Here is a 22,661-nt window from a genome sequence, read left to right as displayed (position 1 = left end):
GCTGTGCAAAAGCTTTGAAGTTTCATTAGGTCCCATTTGTTTATTTTTGTTTTTATTTCCATTACTCTAGGAGGTGGATCAAAAAAGATCTTGCTGTGATTTATGTCAAAGAGTGTTCTTCCTATGTTTTCCTCTAAGAGTTTTATAGTGTCCGGTCTTACATTTAGGTCTCGAATCCATTTTGAGTTTATTTTTGTGTATGGTGTTAGGGAGTATTCTAATTTCATTCTTTTACATGTAGCTGTCCGGTTTTCCCAGCACCACTTATTGAAGAGACTGTCTTTTCTCCATTGTATATCTTTGCCTCCTTTGTCATAGATTAGTTGACCATAGGTGCGTGGGTTTACCTCTGGGCTTTCTATCTTGTTCCATTGATCTATGTTTCTGTTTTTGTGCCAGTACCATATTGTCTTGATTACTGTAGCTTTGTAGTAGAGTCTGAAGTCAGGGAATCTGATTCCTCCAGCTCCGGTTTTTTCCCTCAAGACTGCTTTGGCTATTCGGGGTCTTTTGTGTCTCCATACAAATTTTAAGATGATTTGTTCTAGTTTATTTTTATTAAAATATTTATTTAGGCTGCGCCAGGTCTTAGCTGCGGCACATGGTATCTTCGTTGTGGCATGTGGGATCTTTAGTTGTGGTATGCGGACCCTTAGTTGCAGCATGCGGGATCTAGTTCCCTGACCAGGGATCAAACCTGGGCCCCCTGCATCGGGAGCGTGGAGTTTTACCCACTGGACCACCAGGGAAGTCCCAAAATACATGTATTTTAAAATTATACAGTAAATACACACTCATTGGAAAGAAGAAACATGTATGAGGTAGAAAGTCAAGGTACTTCTCCTTTCCCCACAACTATTGTTACAGTTTTGTATATAATCCTTCCATACCTTCTGGATATAATCTTTTAAAATACAGGTAGAATGATACTATGCATTATCTTCTCCAATTCCTTTGTTTCATTTACTAATATGTAACAGACATTGGCCATATCAGGACATATAGATCAAAATAATACAGATCTCTGGCAAAGGTAAATACATGGACAAGTGTAGCAACTAGTATTGTTGTAACTTTGGTACGTAACTCCACTTTTTGTTTTCTATATGACTTAAGAAACTAATGCATAAAAAACAATTATTAGTCTATGCTTCTGGACACATAATACATAAAGAGGTACTGTGACATCAGTAATTAAAAGAGAGTGGGGACAGGGCTGTATAGGAGTAGTTTTTATATGTTTTTGAAGTTAAACTGATATAAATTCAAATTAGAATGTTGTAACTTTAGGATGTTAAATGTAATTCCCATGGTAACCACAAAGAAAATAGCTGTAGAATATACTCAAAAGGAAACGAGAAAGGAATTAAAATGTTTCATATGAGGTACCTAGAGTAGTCAAACGCATAGAGACGGAAAGTGGAATGATAGCTGCCAGGGGCTGCGGGGAGGGAGACGGGTAGTTAGTGTTTCATGGATTCAGAGTTTCAGTTTTGCAAGTTGAAAAAAGTTCTGGAGATAATGGTTATGATGGTTGCACAACAATGTGAATGTACTTAATGCCACCGAACTGTACATGTAAAAATGGTTAAAATGGTAAACTTCGTATATATTTTTCCACAATTTAAGAAAATAATTAATTTTAAAAGGTGTTGAAAGGATGTGGATAAATTGGAGCCCTCATACATTGCTAGTGAAATGTAAAATGGTGCAGCCACTGTGAAAATAGTTTGGTGGTTCCTGAAAAAGCTAAATAAAGTCACCATAAGACCCAGCAAACCGGGGCTTCCCTGGTGGCGCAGTGGTTGAGAATCTGCCCCCCAATGCAGGGGACACAGGTTCAAGCCCTGGTCTGGGAAGATCCCACATGCCACGGAGCAACTAGGCCCATGAGCCACAACTACTGAGCCAGTGCGTCTGGAGCCTGTGCTCCGCAACAAGAGAGGCCGCGATAGTGAGAGGCCCACGCACTGTGATGAAGAGTGGCCCCCACTCGCCGCAACTGGAGAAAGCCCTCACACAGAAACGAAGACCCAACACAGCCAAAAATAAATAAATAAATAAATAAATAAAGGAGTTCCTTTAAAAAAAAAAAAAAAAAGACCCAGCAAACCCACTCCTAGGCATATACTCAAGATAACTGAAAACATGTTCGAACAAAAACTTGTACGTGAATGTTCACAGCAGCATTATTCATAATAGCCAAAATGTAGAGACAACCCAAATGTCCATCAACTGATGAATGGATAAACAAATTGTAGTCTATCTATGCAATGGAATATTATTCAGCCATAAAAAGGAACAAAGTACCGAAGCACACCACAACCTGGATGAACCTCAAAAACATTGTTATACGTGAAAGAAGCCAGATACAGAAGGTCACATAGTGTATGATTCCATATACATGAAATGTCCAGAACAGGCAAATCCATAGAGACAGAAAGTAGATTATTGGTTGTCAGACGCTTGGGGGAAAAGGGAATGGGGAGTGACTGTTAATGGATGGGGTATTTCTTTTTTTCAGGTGACGAAAATGTTCTGGAATTAGATGGTGGTGATGGTTGTACAACCTTGTGAATATACTAAAAACCAATGAATTGTATACTTTAAAAGGGCGAATTTTCTATGAATTATATCTCAATAAAAAATGTAATTAACAAATTCTGCTTGCAATACTCACAAACTTGATTGCACTCAGTCTGGTTCAGGCTCTTGGCATTGCAAAACTTCTGTAGTTCAAAGCTGTAATGTAAGTTGGAGAAAGCCATCCCCAGGCAGTGGCCTGGAAGCAGTAGGAATGTGTGATCCAAAGACTCTGAGACTTTTGTGTAGCCTAGATCTGTGAGGGGAATAGAAAATATTAACTCTTCTTTCAGGAAGAAAAGGGAACATCCCCTAGCAACTCTCTGAACCCACTGTGCCTTTTATCCTGTATAAAGGATCTGTTATCTCTATCTGTTGCTATATCTATCTCTGCACGTCACACTGCCAGGCCCAAGACCGGAATCAGGTTCTCCCTGACTCCCAGTGTTCCCTCTTCCCCTGTAGTCATTCAACCTCCAAGCCATAAGTACTTTTCTTTTGCAGTGCTTCCTGAACCTGTCATTTTACTTCTATTCCTATTGTTTATGCAGACAAATCAGAAAGAGCTTGGTGTGTTTGAGAAAACCAGCAAGAGCGTGGCTGCAGTATGGGATGCACCTGTGGAAGCAGTGGATTTGAAGGCTGGAGGTTTAAAAATGAGTTAGGGCCAGACAGGAGGGTCTGGTGGGCCAGCTTTGGAGTTATTTGAGTGTCATCTTACAGGTAGATAAGAACACAGTTCCTGCCTGTACAGTTTGTAGAGCCAAAACCATCATTATTTGCAAATGCAGTACATTATCATGTACCTAGAAAAGCCACAAGAATCAATCAAAGTGCTATTAGAAATAAAAGAGAGGGAACTTCCTGGTGGTCCAGTGGTTAGGACTCCACGCTTCCAATGCAGGGGACACGGGTTTGATCCCTGGTCGGGGAACTAAGACCCCAAAAGTCTTGCAGCCAAAAAAAAAAGAAAGAAAGAAAAGAGAGAACAGAACAGACTCGCACACATAGAGAACAGACTTGTGGTTGCCAAGGGGGAGGGGGTTGGGGGAAGGATGGAGTGGAGTGGGAGGCTGGGATTAGCAGATGTAAGCTATTACGCATAGGATGGATAAACAACAAGGTCCTACTGTATAGCACAGGGAAATCTATATTCAATATCCTATGATAAAGCATAATGGAAAAGAATGTATATATGTGTATAACTGAATCACATTGCTGTACAGCAGAAATTAACACAATATTGTAGATCAACTATACTTCATTTAAAAAAAAAGAAATAAAAGAGAGGTCAGTAAACTGGCTGGTTATAAAATAAATATACAGAAACTGGGGCCTCTTAGAGGTTTGAGAAGCCAATTTTTTAGGTTCATGTTATATTGAAAAGTGAAGAAATGCCAAATGGGGTTATAAATAAACTGTGGTATATTTAAAATATTTTAAATGTTTATTTACAACAAATAAACACAACTGCTCTGCAAAATAAATATGCTACTCATAAGCTAATTAATTTGTAAGAGGATTAACTCATAATGTGCTGCGTGGGTCATGGGCCAGCAGTGGGGCCATGTTTACAGTCCACAAACGTAATCAAGCCCTCACCCACCCAACAGGCCACTTCGTGCTTATCCCTGATAACTACACGTGCTACTAGCCGCCATCCTTCACAAACCACAAAATATCCTCACCAACAAAAAGGGGAAATAACTGGGTGGGATTAGAGCTCTAATTTCAGACTTCATGACTAGTCACACCACCAGCTCTAAACCAGTGGGTAGTCCAAGGGAGAGAGCCTGTGGACGTGTGACTTACAGATTCCCTGAAGAGAGGCTGAATAAACTCTTCATATAAAAAATGAACTCTACTCTCAGGGCTTGGATTTAGAGTAGTACAGCTTTTGGGTGTCAATCTGTGAAATTCCTGTCAGTGGAGGCCACTGTGATGTATGGTGAGGTGAACTTGGATATGAGGTCTCCAGACCAACATTTTCTGGGCCAGGACTCAGAAACTGAGCATCAGAGCCAGGGTCCACCCATGGGGTTGGAGGCGCAGTTTGGGGCACAACTCGGAAGTCGTGGCTCCACACTGTCGCCGAGGCCCCAGAGTCATGGCTCTGGTGACCAGACAGCTGCAACCAAGGAGACCACGCCTCAGCAGTACAGCTGCAAAGGTGGCAGACATGGCTCTGGGAAGGAGACACAGTGGGTCATGTCCTCCTCATTTTCTCTCTTTAGAATTCTAAATTTGGAAATCTAACCTGGAGACTCAGGTAGAGGGGAGACGGGAAAACTACCAGAACATCAGCAGTGCAGCTCCTGTGTGGGGTAGAGAGAAAGACTTAACCACTAAGCAAGGCTCATGAGCCCAGACTGGGAATGAACAGTCAGCCACGGTCTCCTCCCAGACCTTCCCCTGTTCAGTGAAAATCTTCAGGCCCCTAAGAGAGGAGTGGTTGAAATCTGAGAGGGGACAACCCCACGCCCCAAGCTCACCCTAACCAGAATCAGTTCACCAACAATACGTGTGATCAAAGGAACAGATATTTACAACTTCTGCTTGTTTTCCGTCCTTCCTTCTCTGTGGATCCTACTCCAAAGCTTGTTGAAGACTGAGGAGAGGTCACAAACCATCCATATCTAGCCCTCCAACTGAAGGACTTTTCTCTGCCACATTCCTGGGTGGGATCCATCCTTTTCTGGATCTCGTGTCTTCTTTCTCCTTTACTTTACTCCTTCACTTTGCTGGCCTATATCCTTAACTTTCCAAGAAAGTGATGTGGTGGCTTCAATTTCTGTTCGCCCATTTGAAATTGTCTTTGTTCTGTCCATACACCTGACTGACAAGTGAATTCAGTATAGAACTCGTTGTCATCTAGGAAGCATCTGGGTCTTTTTTCATTCAGTGTTGGATATTTGATGGATCCCTTCAATCTTGAAGTTTGATTTTTCAACTCTGGGAAATTTTTTTGTTTCATTTCTTTGGTAGTTTCCTCAACTTCATTTCCTCTGTTTTCTCTTTCTGGAATGCTTATCAATTGAATATAATAGCATCTCCTGGACTTACTCTCACGTTACCTGCCCTTTTTCTCAACTTCTCCTATTTCTCTTATCTTTTTGCTCTACTTTGGCAGGTTAATTGACTTTATTTTCCAACACTTCTGCCAAATTTTTATTTTGGCAATCAGCTCTTTCTTGTTCTCAAAGTTTTTCTTCTTTATGGAATTCTGTTGTTTAATAGATGCAATCTTTTCCAAAATCTTTGTTTTGTTTGGTTTTGTTTCCTGCGCGTCCCTACCCCTGTGTCTCCTTTTTGTTGGTTTGTTTTAGTCTTTTCTTGGCTGCCATCCTCAAATGATCAGTGATCCTTGATTGTCTGTCTATTCAGAGAGACAAATGAGGCACCAGGAGGTGATTTGCTAGCTTTGTGTATGGAGGTAGGGGGCCAGGCTACATTTTAAGGCAACCAGGCAGGGGACCAGTCCATAATGTTTAGGTCTCTTTTGGAAGCAGGTTCAATTCATCAAGAGGAGGGATCTCTGACTGCTTCCGGGTGGGGAGTGGTAGTAGGGCCAATGGAGATGGAACAGACTGTTTCACTCTCTTTCTCTGTGGTCCCAAGCCTCTCGAGGATTCTGTGTTGCTAAATTAGGTACTTGCTCAGCCATTTCCCCCTCTGAATGCACTTTAGATGTTTCTTCATTGTGAATTCATACATTTTTATTTCCTTTGCTATCGTTTTAGTGGAGTCTCAGGAAAAAGAGAGCTCAGATCTAGCTTTCATAACTCTCTGTCTACTGCCATGGTGACAGCATCTTAATGAGGCCTCTAGGGCATGTGTACAAGGGCCAAGGGCCAGCCTCTAATGTATAGTTTTCTTTCTCAGGGAGTAGGGATGGAGCCTGTGAAGGCACTGGCATCCTTTTCCCCAGACCAGAGGTGAAGCTTCTTGCCTTGTCCCAGCCTCCCTCCTCTTTGACTCACCCGATTTCCAGTTAGTTTTAGCAGTTGCCTCCTGCTAAGCAGAAGAAGTGCCTTGGTCCCTGTTATTGCTGCATTGGAGGGAAGAGAAGAAATAGCATGAAGCAATCTAAGAAGAAACAGATTCCAGCAAGGCCAAGGGATCCAGGGAGAATGTCCAGAGAGTCAGGCGCTAGCTTGGTCATCTTCTTTAAAGCTCTGCTCCCATCAGGGCCCTCAGTGTCCTTGGACTTTCAGGTGCTTGTCCCTCTTGGGTGGGTTGAGCGACAGAGGAGAAGAGAAAGGGAGGAATCCTTAGATTCTCCCTGGAGATTAGAGCAAACATTTCTCAGAGTGATTCCCTGTACCACTTGTGTCGGAATCATGCAGGATGTCTTTAAGTGCTGATCAGTGAATCTCAGATGGAGTTTACAGCTGAGAACTGCTGGATTTGGCTTCCCTCAGGACAGGCCTTTGTGTATCCCCTTTCCTCTGCCTGCAGTGTGCTTTTTGTTCTATTTCAATCATAAAGTCAAAACACTGTCACTTTTATGATCCTCTCAGATGAAAATAATTCCGTCTCTGAAATTCCACAGGTGGTATGTATGAGAACTAGAAAAGGCACCACTAACTCTGTTAGACTAGTAAAATAAATTCAAAATAGGGAATACACACACATCCTTTAAGAGACAGAATGACTCCCAAGATGAAAGCAGAAGAAGCTGTTAACATATTTTTAAATTAAAAGAAAGAAACGAACAAAACCCCAAAATCAATTTGAAGGAGGTGGTCAGCATAAAAACAAATGAAAAAAAGCATTACAGAGGTAAAATATGATCATGGATATCCAACCCTGACCCAGAGAGAGACGGCAGCACAGACATGAAGACGTCGGTTTTAAAGGATGTGGTGTGAAGATGGCTCACCCCTCAGTTTCTTTGACTCTAATTGCACGTCACCAAGCAGCCTTCGTCCAACCCTGGCTTATTATTACCTTCTTTTAAACTGAGGAATAATTTATTTCCGTGAAATGCATGATCATAAGTGGACAGTTTGATGAATTTTGACAAATATTTATGCCCATGTAACCAACACCTCGATCAAGATACAGAATGTTTCCAACACTCCAGAAAGTTCCCTAAGGTCTCCATGTAGTGGACCCCCTCCCCCCAGCTCTGAGCCAAACGCTTTTCTGGCTCAGAGTGTGCCTCTTCCACGCAGCACCCTGTTTTGATGTTTGCGCTGCTGCACGTGGTGAGCGTCTGTTCCCTCTTTGTTGCTGAGCATACTCTGCTGATGAATATAACCACTGTGTGTCTCTGTCCTCCTGGAGATGCATGTTTGGGACGTTGACAGTTTGGGGCTCTTCCATTGACAGCTGCTGAGAAGAGCCTCACACAGGCCCCTGGCAGACACACGTTTTCATGGGTACAACTTCTGTGGCTGCTGGAGGGAAAGTTAAAGCTGTGTGATGTGTAGCCATAACGGTCCTCACCTTTTTCACTTGTGACTGAGACGAGAACAAGGGGGCCGATGCTAAAAAGGTGAGCGTGATGATGAGCTTAACACAGGCGCTACCCGCATTGTCAAAGCAGAAGCTGGTCAGGTAGATGAAGGGGATGATCGCCCAGGCATAGAACATTAGCATCAAGACAACAGCAGGGATGTTTTCCGGGTGTGTAAAAGCTTCTTCATCATAGTACAAAAACACCACCTTAGGAAAGCGGGGTAGAATTTGGAAAAGTCACTAAGAGTCAGTCCTAAGCATTAGAGAAAGGATATGATAATCTCAATTTTAAAAATAAAGTAAATAAGGTGTTAGCAGTACTACATTGGCAACTCCCTTCCCTTACTCATCCAGCGGTGCAGAGACAGCTGGCTCTGCCCCTGGAAATCAGTGCAGTGAGATCAGGGGCTCAGAGGCAGAACAAAGGAGGACGTGATCCATTCTGCACAAATGACCAGGGAACCTCAACTGCACAACTCAGTCACCACCAAAGACTTGCAACCCTCAGTGCCCTGGTGAGCTATTTCTGGGCACTGTCCCCAAGGCACTGTCATTTACTAGTTTGAGGCAGCAGTTGTGGGGAAGCCACAAATTAGAGACCCTAGAGCCGGCCCCTCTGCTCCTAATGATGCTGGGACTGAAATCATCTTTTACTGAGGGTCAGCAATGAAGGTGCTTTCACACCCTGTGTGGCCAGTCAGGGGCTTAGCTGCCAGCCTGGACTTCAGGTAGGGTTCTGGTTCTTCACAGGGTCCCCAAGGCAAGCCCCCTGTGATGTGCAGGGGAAAGGCCCTAGCACCATGCAGCTCACCAGCAGCAGCAGAGTGGGGGTGAGGAAGGAGATGAGGTCCCACAGCAGAGCCGAGAGCCAGAAAGTAGCCACGTAAATGCCACTGATGAACTGGACCTGCTTGGTCTTGATGCATCTCTCTTTGACCGTCAAGTTGCAGAAAGAGCTAGACAGGAAAGCCATTCCAAAAAGTAAGTTGATAACAAGATAATGTCCTTTAGGACCCCTGTAAAAGACAGGATATAAGGAGAGAGGTAGCCATTTAAGTAGAACTGCTCACAGCAACCATACTCCAAAATAACAATTTGTGATTAAAACAAAACAAAACAAAACAAAAAAAAGGAAGAAGTAGGTGGTAAAGGGAGAAGCACTGAGGAGGGAAGGAAAGTCGCACATACTCGTACAAGATATTCTCCGAGGTCTCCCTGTTTGACTGAGGTTGAGGGTGGTTGAATACCGTTATTGAAGCCCTGGCACCAGAAAGCAACTTGAAGAGGACATTGTCCACCAGTGCCAGCGCCAGGGCAGTGGAATGGTACGCCTGGTTGTTGAACAGCGCTGTCACTATGGGGTGGTTCCCCACGTCTTCAAAGGAAGCTGCCACTAGGTAGTTCTGATCAAAGACCTCGGGCTCCTCCTCTAACTTTTTCAGGAGGAATGGCTCTACTGAACGTAGAAGAGAGCAGACCATCCGAGAGTGTCACACCAGGCCCAGTGAGGCAGAGAGGATTCGCCTTTGGCCTCCCCCAACCACTGCTCCTTCTGGGTATCTATCTCATCACTAACCCCCGCCTACATCCGAAAGTGGGCTCCTCCTGACGTGTCCGTGCTCTGAATTCCAGTGATCCCCTTTGCCCACAGGGCTGCCTCCTGCCCGAGCCCCATGACCCCAGGGCATCAAGAAAGTTTTCCTTTCATTGACTGGAGCAGTATAAAAAAGTCTTGTCTAGTCATCTTTTAAATCTCAGCTCTGTCTACTCCCCTCCTCCCCATGGCCTTGATGCAGCCCAGGCCCCACCACCTTTGCCTGGACTGTGTGGCTCTAACAGAGCTCCTTGCCTCCTATCCAGTCCCTCCAGTCTCATGTGAAAGGACATGTCTGATCACACGCACCCTACCCAACAATTTCAAGTGACTCCTCCCTGCTCTTGGGATAAAGCTAACCTCCTGCACACGACCTACAGTGCCCAGCTGTTATCCAGACTCCGCTTCCTGTCTTGAAGTTCTAGCCATGCCTAAGGACTCACCGTTCCCCATGCTTACAAATGCTCTTCTCATGGTTTGGAATGTTCTTTGGGTTACATTCCCCTGCTGTGGGTCAGTACCTATTCACACCTTAGGTTCTTAACTCTGGAGCGTCCTCTGGCCCTCCAAGGCTGAGACATGTCTATGAGACCATCATTTACTGTTCCTTTGTATTGTAACTACTGTCACTTATCCATATGATCTCTGGGCTAGAAGCTCATCAAGGGCTGGTAGTAATACTGTTCATCACTGGACTTCCAGCACACAGTGCCAAGTGAAGTATATGACCCACTTAGAATTCTGGAATTTTTAGTGCTGGAAGGGACCTTCAATCACAGCAACAACAATAATGATAATTGAAAAAAAAAACCAAAAAAACCCCCACAATAATGATAATTGTACCAGTGGCTGAAGGTTATTGAGTGCCAGTGTTAACAGTGTGCAAAGCTCATGATAGGCACTCTCTCATGGAATCCTCCGATGACAATGTGAGGCAAGGTTTATTATTCTTTCCATTTTGCAGAAGAGGAAACCAAGGTTTGGAGAGGTAGGTCACTGTAATCCCAACCACTTTGCTACATCATGTTCTGCATTTGGTCTCTTTACTTTACTAAAAAAAATGCTTAATATTTTTATTTTAAATTAAAATATCACATGAATATAATTTTAAAAATCAAATAATTATATAAAACTTATAATGAGAAATGGCAGTGCCATGGCCTACCCATCACCATCCCTGGTACCTGCTCACCAGAGGCAACCACTTTGAAATCATTTAGTTCGTGTTTCTCTGGATTGCTAAATAGCCCATCTCTCTACTGACATCCTATCTTGGATGCAAGGATTTTGTTCTTTTATGACTATCCCTGCCCCCTATGGCCTTCCCCTCCCCTCTCCTCCCCCTAGAGTTGTATAATAAATTCGGTTTAATCAATAGTCAGTTTTGACATTACTATGACAAAGTAAAAATTATTCACAGCTGAACCAAGCAGTATGACATGTTTCTTTTTTTGTACAACTTTCCCCCTCTGAAGTTAATAATGTTCTCCTTTTCTCATTTGCTTAGTTTTCTCTACATCTATCACTAAGTCATCCACAAACTCCCTTTGTGGGAGGGACTGTAAATCTCTTCTTAATACATTCAAATGTAACAGAAAATTTATCAGTTTCATTTTTGGACATGCTTTAGTCCCTAGAAAGACACAACTTGGTCTCATTTCTGGGAACTCTCCCTTTCCTGTCGTTTGGCTTTTGAAAGATGTTTTTCTGAGACTTCTAGCTATTCACTCTGACTTCAGGGAGCATCACGTGGCCTGGAAGCACATGGCTTCACTACAAGGAGCAATGGGCCTGCTTCCTGCCCCATTTTCCTGGGCCTGGTACTTACTTAGCAGCTGCAGAGGAATCTGTTCCTCAGCCATGAGCATATCTGTAAAATGTTCTGAAAGCTGAGGACCCAGCCTGGAATTCAGAGAAATAAAGAATGGAACAATAGTTTGACCATATGTTTGTTTGTTTGTTTGTTTGTTTTTTGACCATATGTTTTTTAGGGTCAACTCCAATGGGACATTTTCCATGCTTGTACTGAAGTTGAGGAATGAGAGGCTGACCATAAGGATCACCAGAGGTACCAGGATCTGTATTGACAGCATCATCATCGAGTTGCACCAAGAATATGTAGCCCTTTTCAAGAACATGGCATAGAACTGTTGGCAGAGAAGGCTGAACTACAATTTAAAAAAAGGGGGAAACAACATTAACATGGTCACAGGTAGAAGCTGGCAGGCAGTTACGTGGCTCACGTCCAATTGTATTCTCTCATATTGTGTCTAACATTTTGATGATGTTAAAAATTGCTTCAGATTAAAATTCTTTGACTTAATTATTTGATTAACATTTAATGGCAGAAAAAGAAGGCACAGATTGGAAAGAGTCTGGAAGAGTAGCCTAAACAGATACCAAATATAAACATGATACAATTGTTTTTTACCTGCCAGATTGGCAAAAATTTTAAGTTGATGAGGATATGAGGAAAATGCCATTGCTGGCGTTTTAATTTGGTATGACCTTTTTTAGAAAACAAATTAGCTGAATGAATAAAATTAATTTGATATTCACACAGTCTTTAATATAGAAATTTTACTTCTAGTAATGTATCCTACAGGTATACTTGTGTAAGTATGCAGGACACGCACAGAGATGTCCCTGTGGCATTGACAGTAAATGTCAAAGTGTGTAGTCGTGTGCACTGAGATCCCAAGATCCAGTGCTGGGCCCAGAGGCAGCAGACTGTGGAGGTGGGCACTGCATGCTCCCACCCAGCTTCTCTGTAGTGCTGCACTAGCTGGGGCAGGCAGCGGGGCCTTCAAGCCTCAGGCGCCAGTGTTCCTTGTTCTCAAAATACCAAAGAATCCCTGAAAATCTCTACCAAGCACCACCCCCCAAGTTTCCCACATTTGACATGATGGAAGCTTCTTTCCCCTCAAACATTCATTAAAAGGCACTGCTAATAACTCATCAGAGGTGGTGCTCTGAGAAATACTTCCTGGGAAGGTTCCAGAGCTGTTTGCTAAAGCAAAGCTTGGCCAAGTAGAGGCCGGATAGATCCTTCCTGGGGGTTGGAGAAGAGCCTCCCGTATAAGACAGGCACTGGCCTAGATGACCCCCAAGACCCTTTCCAACTCGGAGGCTCCATGAATGGCAGCTTCCCCTTGAATAGGTGATTTAAGACTATGAAACAGTGAGACTAACCTCTTCACTAACCCATGAAAACCAGTCTCATTATTTTGCAACATACCTTATAGATAGCTAAATCAAGACCACTATATAAAATGCATATCAATATTCTTTTTTTAAGCATTAAAAGAATGTCCATGTATTTCATAAGAATATATTTTTAAAAATTTAAATTCCAGGTGGTACAATACATGATCTGTTTCACAGTGAAAAATTAAAAAGAAAGATTAAGTATGCTTTTTGGCCAGTAGATTTAATGCTTTTATTCTTTCTTCTTCCTGGTGAAAGGAATGGCCACGACCTTTTCTAGATCTTTTCTGATACTCCCTTCCACTGTGTTGATCCTAGTCAGAAAACACCAGCATTCTGACTTTGAAGTGGAGCAAAGAGCGTGGTACTGCTGAAACCCAGCAGAGCCAATCTTCTATGCCTAAAATCTGCACATATTTTCTTAAGCCCTTATTAAAGGTTGATATATACTTCTTGACAGAATAATATCATGATTCCAAGAATGAAATAAAAATCTGCTTTCTTGCATGCATTTGAAATATTTGCTCACCCCAGTGTTTGGTTGGTTTGGTAGGCTGGACTGTATTGAGAAAATCCTTGAATGAAGACGTTTAATTCTGTTAACAGGAACTCTGCTAACCAGCGGGTGAGAATGGAAGGAGGGAAGCTTGATGATTGCATATGTATACTGGAATCTACCAACTTACTAACCCTAAACCAAACCAGAAACAAAAAGAAATAAAAATTCTCAAAATCACAACACATTTCATTTTGTTTGGATTTAAAGAATGAAAGTTGTGTAAGATATAAAAAAAATAAGTTAGGACAATAATGAGAGAAAAAAGAGCTGCACCAAGATTACATACTGCTAGCAAGTATATACTGGCTAGAAAGTTCTTAAGTAGGCACTAAATAAGAACTGAATTAACTGACCAATGGCTTTTCCAAATAACTGAGGCAACACTAGTATAAATAGATTTCATTATTTCCCTTAAAAGATACCACATACAAATTAAAACAAAAATATCACTAATATCTATTCTATGAGCAAAACTATAAATTATAAAATGCAGCATTGCTGACGCTCTAGGACAGGGGTTTGTAAACTATGGCCAGTAGGCCAAATCCAGCTCAGAAAGGATTTTACATTTTTAAATGGTTACATGTTTAGATGGTTATCTAAGTGACTTACATAATACCCTTGATTATGCCACTAAACCTACATAGCCTAAAGTATTTACTATCTGGCCCTTTAAGAAAAAGTTTGCCCCAAACCACCCCCCCACACCAAGGCAAAAAGATGTATTCATTGTTGGCAGCAAACTGTTAGGTCAAGAAACATATTTTTATTCATAGTCTTCGGGCCAGTTATTCTACCGCTGGGAATTTGCCACAACAAAATAATCCAGTAAACAGGTGACTCACTTTCCCTCCAGTATGGTTCTGCAAAAGACAGTGAATTAATTGTTATTTATTGCTGTGACACAGATTATCCCAAAATTTAGCATCTTTATTTATTTATTTATTTATTTTAAAATCTTTTGGCCTTGCCACATGGCTTATGGAATCTTAGTTCCCTGACCAGAGATTGAACCCACTCCCCTTGCACTGGGGGCATGGAGTCTTAACCACTGGACCACCAGGGAGGTCCCAGCATCTTAAAACAACAGTAAACATTTAGGATCTCACTTAGTTCCTGTGGGTCAGGAATTTGGGAGTGGCTCAGCTGGGTGGTTCTGTCTCAAGGTCTCTCCTGAGGCTGTAGTCAAGCTATTGGCCAGGCTGCAGTTGTCTGAAGGCTGGACTGGGGCAGGAGGGTCAGCTCTCAGGGTGGTGCCCTTATGTGGCTGCGGGCAGGAGGCAGTAGTGTGTGGTTCTCTGTAGTTCTGACAAGAACATTGGTTGATGGTTTAAGTAACATTAATGATTAAGATAAAAGTGAAACAACAAAGATGTATGTCAGAACTTCACTCATTCATCCATGAGGTGAGCAACATTTTTGTTGGATTGAATAACATTTTTTTAATACTGGAAGAGTATTTCCTCAAATTCTATTCTTAATGAATTTGCTTCAGATATGACATACTTTTAAGCTTAATTCACGCTATTAACATTTTCTCAGTCATTACTTTTTTAATCTAGACAATCAACAAAGCAATAAACTAAACCCCAGTTTATAGTGTTTATCAATTTCCATGTTGTAAATACTCTCACCATGATTGATTTCAAATTATCAACATAACATTTCCATCATACAGATGTAAGTAGATGTAAAGATAACCTCAAGAGCACTGATAATAGTAAAATGTAGCCAAATCATGAGGAAATGAAGTTTTTATTATTACCTTTTGTGATTATTGTGATTTATAATAAGAAATATGTATTTGATCTTTGTCCTGGTTCTGGAATAGAGCGCCTAAAACCCTTGTAAATTTCTAAGTGATGAGAGCCATAAAAGTGTCTTTTGTTATGTTAATGGAGTGACTTTTGGAAAGCACCAAAGGATGGGGGTTGGTTGCCATGGGAACAAAAAACAAGTGATTAGAGGGTTAGAACTTTTGACCACCTTCACACAATTCCCCCACCCCTACCTCCAACCTCTGGCAACCGCAAATCTGTTCTGTGTTTCTATGAGGTTTTTTTTTTTTTTAAGATTCCACATATAAGTAAGATCATACAATGTTTGTCTTTCTGTGTCTGACTTATTTCACTGAGCATAATGCCCTCAAGGCCTATCCATGTTGTTGCAAGTGTCAGGATTCCTCTTTTTTTTTTTTTTTTTTTTAATGTCCAAATAGCGTGTGTGTGTGTGTGTGTGTGTGTGTGTTTATCAATCACATTTTCTTTATCCATTCCCCTGCTGATGGACACTTAGGTTGTTTCTACAACTTGGCCGTTGTAAATAATGCTGCAATGAACATGGGGGTGCAGATATCTCTTTGAGGTAGTGAGTATATTTCCTTTAGATATATACCCATAAGTGGAATTGTTGGATCATATGGTAGTTCTATTTTTTTTTAATTAATTAATTTATTTTTGGCTGCATTGGGTCTCTGTTGCTGTGCGCAGGCTTTCTCTAGTTGTGGCGAGCGGGGGCTCCTCTTCATTGCAGTGCATGGGCTTCTCATTGCGGTGGCTTCTCTTGTTGGGGAGCACGGGCTCTAGGCACACGGGCTTCAGTAGTTGTGGCATGTGGGCTCAGTAGTTGTGGCTCGTGGGCTCTAGAGCACAGGATCAGTAGTTGTGGCCTGCGGGCTTCGTTGCTCCGTGGCATGTGGGATCTTCCTGGACCAGGGCTCGAACCCGTGTCCCCTGCATTGGCAGGCAGATTCTTAACCACTGCGCCACGAGCAAAGTCCCTCTATTTTTAATTTTTTGAGGAACCTTCAATATCGGTTTTCATAGTGGCTGCACCATTTTACATTCCGACCAACAGAACACAAGTGTTCCCTTTTCTCCACATCCTGGCCAAAGCTTGTTATCTCCTGTCTCTCTGCCATTCTAACAGGTGTGAGGTGTTATCTCATAGTGGTTTTGATTTGCATTTCCCTAATGATTAGTGATGTTGAACACCTTTTCATGTATCTGTTGGTCATCTGAATATATTCTTTGGAAAAAAAGTCTATCCAGGCCCTTTGCCCATTTAAAAATTGGATTTTTTTTTTCTTTTTTGCTATTGAGTTGTATGACTTCTTTATATTTTTTGGATACTAACCCCTTATCATATAAGTGTCTGTGAATACTTTCTCCCATTCAGTAGGTTGCCTTTTAATTTTGTTGATCATTTTGTTTGCTGTGCAGAGCTTTTTTATTTTGATGTAGTTCTACCTGTTTATTTTTCCTTCTGTTGCTTGTGCTAATATCCTCCCTTTGATTGTGAGCTGGACCTAGTGACTAACTTCTAATGAACAGAATATAGCAAAAGTGATAAAAATGTCACTTCCAAGATTAGGTTACAAAATGAATGTAGCTTCCATCTTGGTCACGTTTTCTCTCTTTCTCTGATTACTCGCTGTGGGGGAAGCCAGTTGCCATATCACAAGGTCACTCCAGCAACCTGGGAAGAGGCCCACATGGTGAAGAACTGAGGCCAATAGATACCAAGGAACTGAGGTCAGCCAGCAACAACAGAAGTGAACTTGGAAGTGGATCCTCCTCCAGTTGAGCCTTTAGAGACTGCAGCCCTGGCTAACAGCTTGACTACAACCACCTCCCAGGAGACCCTCAGCGAGAACCACCTATCTACCAGCTCCTGGACTCCTGACCCACAGAAACTGTGAGGTAATAAATGTTTGTTGTTTCAAGGCTGCTAAGTTTTAGGGTAATTTGTTATGCAGCAATAGATAATGAATACAAGCCAAAAAAAGAGTATAACAGACATGAGCACCTGAAAGGGAAAAATCATGCATAAGTAGTAGTCCCAGGAGGAGTGGAAAGAGAGGAAGGATCAGAAGAGAGATTGGTTGAGAATTTTCCGAAACTGACCAATATCAGCAAACACATTGTGAAAAGTGGTAAAAATCCTAAGCAGAGGAACACAAAGAAAACCACACAAAGGCACATCACTGTAAAAATGTTGAAAACCTAAGACAAAGAAAAAACAATATTAAAAGCAGCCAGAGGTAAAGGACAGATTGCATTAAAAGAATAAAAATAATACTGGCAGCTGACATATCAGTGGACATAATGGAAGCCAGAAGACAATAGAATGGAATGGATAAGCAAAAATGATCTATCCATATGATGGAGTACTATTCAGCAATAAAAAAGAACAAGTATTTATTATAAATGCCACAACATGAATGAACCTCCAAAAATTCTTCTAAGTGAAAGAAGCCAGACATAAAATACATACTATATGATTTTCTGCATATGAATCCAAATGATTCCATTCTTATGAAATGCCCAGAATAGGTAAATATATAAAGACAGAAAGTAGACTAGTGGTTGCCTTGGGCTAGAGATGGGAACAAGGAACGTTTGCAAATGAACATGAAAGATCTTTTCAGAGTGATGAAAATGTTCTAACATTGGATTTTGGTTATGGTCACACAACTCTGTAAATTTACTAAAAGCCATCAAACTTCATGGTATGAATTACTGATTAATGTTACAATATGTAAATTATACCTCAGTAAATCTGTTTTAAAAAGAAGACAATAGAATTACATTGTAGAAGTGTTTAAAAAACCCTGCTAAAGTAGAATTCTATATCAAGGAAAAATTCCTTCAAAAACCAAGGCCAAAAATATATTTTCAGGCAAACAAAAACTCTGAGACTTTATCACCAGAAAATCTGCACTAAAGGAAATAGATATTGTTTAGGCAGGAAGAAAACAGTTCTAGATGGAAGCTTAAGGGTGAATGAAGGTTTAAAGAACAATGCAAAGGGTAAATATGTGCTAAATTTATTTTTAATTAATTTTTATTGGAGTATAGCTGCTTTACAATGCTGTGTTAGTTTCTGCTGTACAGCAAAGTGAATCAGCTACACGTATACATATATCCCCTCTTTTTTGGATTTCCTTCCCATTTAGGTCACCACAGAGCATTGGGTAGAGTTCCCTGTGCTATACAGTAGGTTCTCATTAGTTATCTATTTTATACATAGTATCAATAGTGTATATATGTCAATCCCAATCTCCCAATTCATCCCACCGCCCCCTCCCCTCCTTGGTATCCATAGGTTTGTTCTCTACTTCTGTGTCTCTATTTCTACTTTGCAAATAAGTTCATCTGTATCATTTTTCTAGATTCCACATGTAAGCGATATTATAAATATGTGCTAAATTTAAATGAATACCGATTACACAAAAAACAATAATGTCTTATGGGTTTTTAAAAATACACAGAATTGAAATAGTTGAACGAAATAGCACATATCTCTGTAAGTAGAATAAATGGAATTTAAGTGTGCTATGTACCTTGCATTGTCTGGAATGTGAAATGTACTAGTTTATTGTAAACTTTAATACGTTAAAAATGCACATTGTAATCTTAGGATAACCACCAAGAGAACAGCAAAATAACTTACAAATTCTAAACTAACAGAGGAGAAAATACAAAGTAAAAAAACAAACAAATCCACTAAATCAATCCAAAAGACCAGAAAGGAAATAAGAGAATATGGAATTGGTGGGATAAATAAAAAACACTGAATAACATGGTAGATTCAAAACCAAATGAATTAGAATTTTTATTAGTTGTAAAGGACCAAAGCTTCTATTTAAAAAGTAAAGATAGACAAATTAATGTTTTTTTAAACTCCAGCTATATTCTGTTTATAAGAAATACATCTAAAATATATGGCTACAGTTAGAATAAATGCAAAAGGATGGACAAGAAAAATATCCTTCAAAAATCAGGGAGAAATAAAATCATTTCCAGACCAAAATAACTGAGAGTGTTTGGCACCAGCATAAAAACAGTAAAGGACGTGGTACAGAATGTACTGCAGGCAGAAGGAAAGTTACTGGAGAAGCACGAGGAAAAAACAGAAAGAGCTAACTATGTACATGAATTTAAATGACCATTGTCTTCCCCAAACAACAATAATGTTTTGTGGAGTTAAAAAAGAGAATTAAAATATATAACAATAGCATATAAGGTGGTGATGGTGGGATGTGTGTGAATAAAATTAAAGTGTTCCAAGGTCTTGGTATTTTCCAGGAGCATAGGAAAGATACTAATTCACCTGAGACTTTGATAAATTACATATGTGTATCTCAATATCTAGGCTTACCACTAAAATAATAAAATAAGAATATATAGTTTCCAGCTAGTGTGGGGTAGGGAGGAAAATATAGAATGAGAAAAAATAATCCAAAAAAGGGAGAGAATAAGCCATATAGACTAAGCAGGACTAGTATAAAATATAAAATGATAGATATAAATTTTAATGTATCATAAATAATACTCGTAAATAGCCTACATATTCCATTTAGAAGACAAATATTACCAGACTGGGTAAAATACTCACCTGTTCTTCTTGCCACTTTATGGCCTAGTGTGGCCTCTTGGGTAGTTTACCTGGAATGCCCCCTCAAAGCCTTCCTAGCATTGAGCCAGCATCCCTGCTTCATTACGTTCAAATAGCTTGGTGGATGAATCAGCCAATCTCAGAGCTGCCCTAACTTGGGAAATCTTTTTAAATGAAATAATAAACCTTCCTAATAAACCAGCTGAGTGTGGGTTATCTGTTACTTACAATCAAAAGTATCCCAACTGGTATAATATTTTTTTTGATTTTCATTCCTAGAAATTTATGTTAAAATTTTGTTTGTTGGGTGATATTACATTCAATATTTTCTGCATTAACCAATATCTCTATTATTGGAAGTACTAGTCAGAGGCTGGAAGACCATTCAGTGAGGATGTTATAGAAAGGATTCAAGCACAGGGCAATGTTTAAAATCCCTTCCAACACTAAGATTCCTGGAGTCTATAGTTTTGTACTTGCTTACCGAATGAAGACTTCTTCCATAGTGGTGACAGAGGCCCCAAAGCTGGCAATGCCCAGCTCTTCCTGCCTCAGTTCCAAGTCAGTAAATAGAGATTCAAACCTGGGACAGAAGAACAGTTTTATTCCTCAATGGTGGAAGGTGAATCCCTCATTATCACCATTGGCTTTCTACAGAGGAAAAAGCATGGGCTATGGAGTCTAGAATATTTTTGTTCAAATCTCAACCCTGTCCCTCTCTAGCTTCATGACTCTGAACTTGAACAATGAGCATAATGGCATTTACTTCAAAAACTTTCTGTAAGGATAAATCAAACATATACCTAGCACATTGCAGATGCAAAGTAAATATTAATTAATCTCTTTTATTTTGAGCAAGAAGAAATAACAGTACTATTTTTGGAGTGCTTACTAAATGCCAGGGGCCATTCTAAGCCCTTTTCCATATATTAACTCTGTGAATCCTCTCAACGGCTCGCTGAGGACAGTGCTGAAAAGGTAAATAACTTCTGTGGGAGCCTGGCAACAACTGGACTGGGAGTCAGCCACACCTACTAGACTGCCCATAGTAGCCAGCCTGCCACAACAGAAGAGCACACATAGCCCACATAGGAAACACCTGTAGAGCATAGAGCTGTGGTGACCAGACAGGAGTGCACTGCTGGGATGCATAGGATGTGATGTCCCCTACCTAAGGCCACTTCTCCAAGATCAGGAAATGTGACCAATCTATCAAATACATAAAAATAAAAACAGCTGGAATTAGGCAAAATGAGGTGACAGAAGAATATTTTCCAAATGAAGGAACAAGATAAAACCCCAGAAACAGAACTAAGTGAAGTCACTAACTGATAAAGAGTTCAAGGTAATTATCCTAAAGATGCTCAAAGAACTCAGGAGAAATATGGGTGAACACAGTGAAAAGTTTAACAAGGGGTTAGAAAATATGAAGAAGAACCAAACAGAGCTGAAGAATACAATAACTGAAGTAAAAAAAATACACTAGAAGGAATCAACAGTAGATTAAACAATACAGAAAAATGGATCAGCTAACTGGAAGACAGAAAAAAAAACTATAAGATGCTGATGAAAGAATTCGAAGATGACACAAACAGATGGAAAAATATACCATGTTCTTGGATAGGCAGAATCAATATTGTGAAAATGACTATACATAGAAAATCCTCAAGATGCCACCAAAAAAACTACTAGAACTCATCAATGAATTTGGTAAAAGTTGCAGGATACAAAATTAATATACAGAAATCTATTGCATTTCTATACACTTACAACAAATTATCAGAAAGAGAAATGAAGGAAACAATCCCGTTTACTGTCACATAAAAAAGAACACAATACCTAGGAATAAACCTACCTATGGAGATAAAAGACCTGTTCTTGGAAAACTATAAGACACTAATGAAAGAAATTCAAGACAACACAAAGAGGTGGATATACTGTGTTCATGGATTGGAAGAATTATTATTATTAAAATGACCATACTACCCAAGGCAATCTACAGATTCAATGCAATCTCTATCAAAATACCAATGACATTTTTGACGGAACTAGAACAAATAAGTCTAAAATTTGTATGGAAACACGAAAGGCCCTGAAGAGCCAAAGCAATCTTGAGAAAGAAGTCTAGAGCTGGAGGTATCATGCAAAGCTACAGTAATCAAAACAATATGGTACTGGCACAAAAACAGACAAATAGATCAATGAAACAGAATACAGAACGCAGAAATAAACCTATGCACCTATGGTCAATTAATTTACAACAAAGGAGGCAAGAATATGCAATGGGGAAAACACAGTCTCTTCATTAAGTTGTGCTGGGAAAACTGGACAGCTACATGTAAAAGAGTGAAATTAGAACATTTTCTCACATCATATACAAAAATAAACTCAAAATATATTAAAGACCTAAATGTAAGACCAGAAGTCATAAAACTCCTAGAAGAAAACATAGGCAGAACACTCTTTGACATAAATTGTAACAATATTTTTTTGGATCTGTCTCCTAAGGCAAAGGAAACAAAAGCAAAAATAAACAAATGGGACCTAATTAAACTTAAAAGCTTTTGCACAGCAAAGGAAACTATTGACAAGCAAAAAGATAAACTACTGAATGGGAGAAAATATTTGCAAATAGTATATGACTGATAAGGGGTTAATATCCAAAATATATAAACAGCTCATTCAACTCAATATCAAAGAAAAAGCAACCTGATTTTAAAATGGGCAGAAGATCTGAATAGGCATTTTTCCAGTTTGGATGGAAGGGTTTGAAAGCCACTGTGAAGTAGACTGAGTAATGCATGGGTGATGAGATAAAGCAGGCAACATGCTTGGCCCAGTTTTAGAGAGTTTTGA

At 40.2% G+C, this 22,661-nt stretch overlaps 1 protein-coding gene across 1 annotated transcript in view; it reads right to left on the bottom strand.

Annotated features, from left to right (window-relative positions):
• Window positions 1–22,661, bottom strand: part of LOC137750398 (ATP-binding cassette sub-family A member 17-like) — an 80,389-nt gene that overhangs the window by 15,095 nt on the left and 42,633 nt on the right. The window contains 3 exon segments of the mRNA XM_068524765.1: window positions 8,035–8,253; window positions 8,858–9,062; window positions 20,290–20,388. Coding sequence (XP_068380866.1) covers window positions 8,035–8,253; window positions 8,858–9,062; window positions 20,290–20,388 — 523 coding nt within the window.

This window comes from Eschrichtius robustus, chromosome 16 (assembly GCF_028021215.1).
Source record: "Eschrichtius robustus isolate mEscRob2 chromosome 16, mEscRob2.pri, whole genome shotgun sequence".
Taxonomy (NCBI): domain Eukaryota; kingdom Metazoa; phylum Chordata; class Mammalia; order Artiodactyla; family Eschrichtiidae; genus Eschrichtius; species Eschrichtius robustus.
Note: the sequence above shows the minus strand (reverse complement) of the source record. Positions and strands in the feature narration are given on the sequence as shown.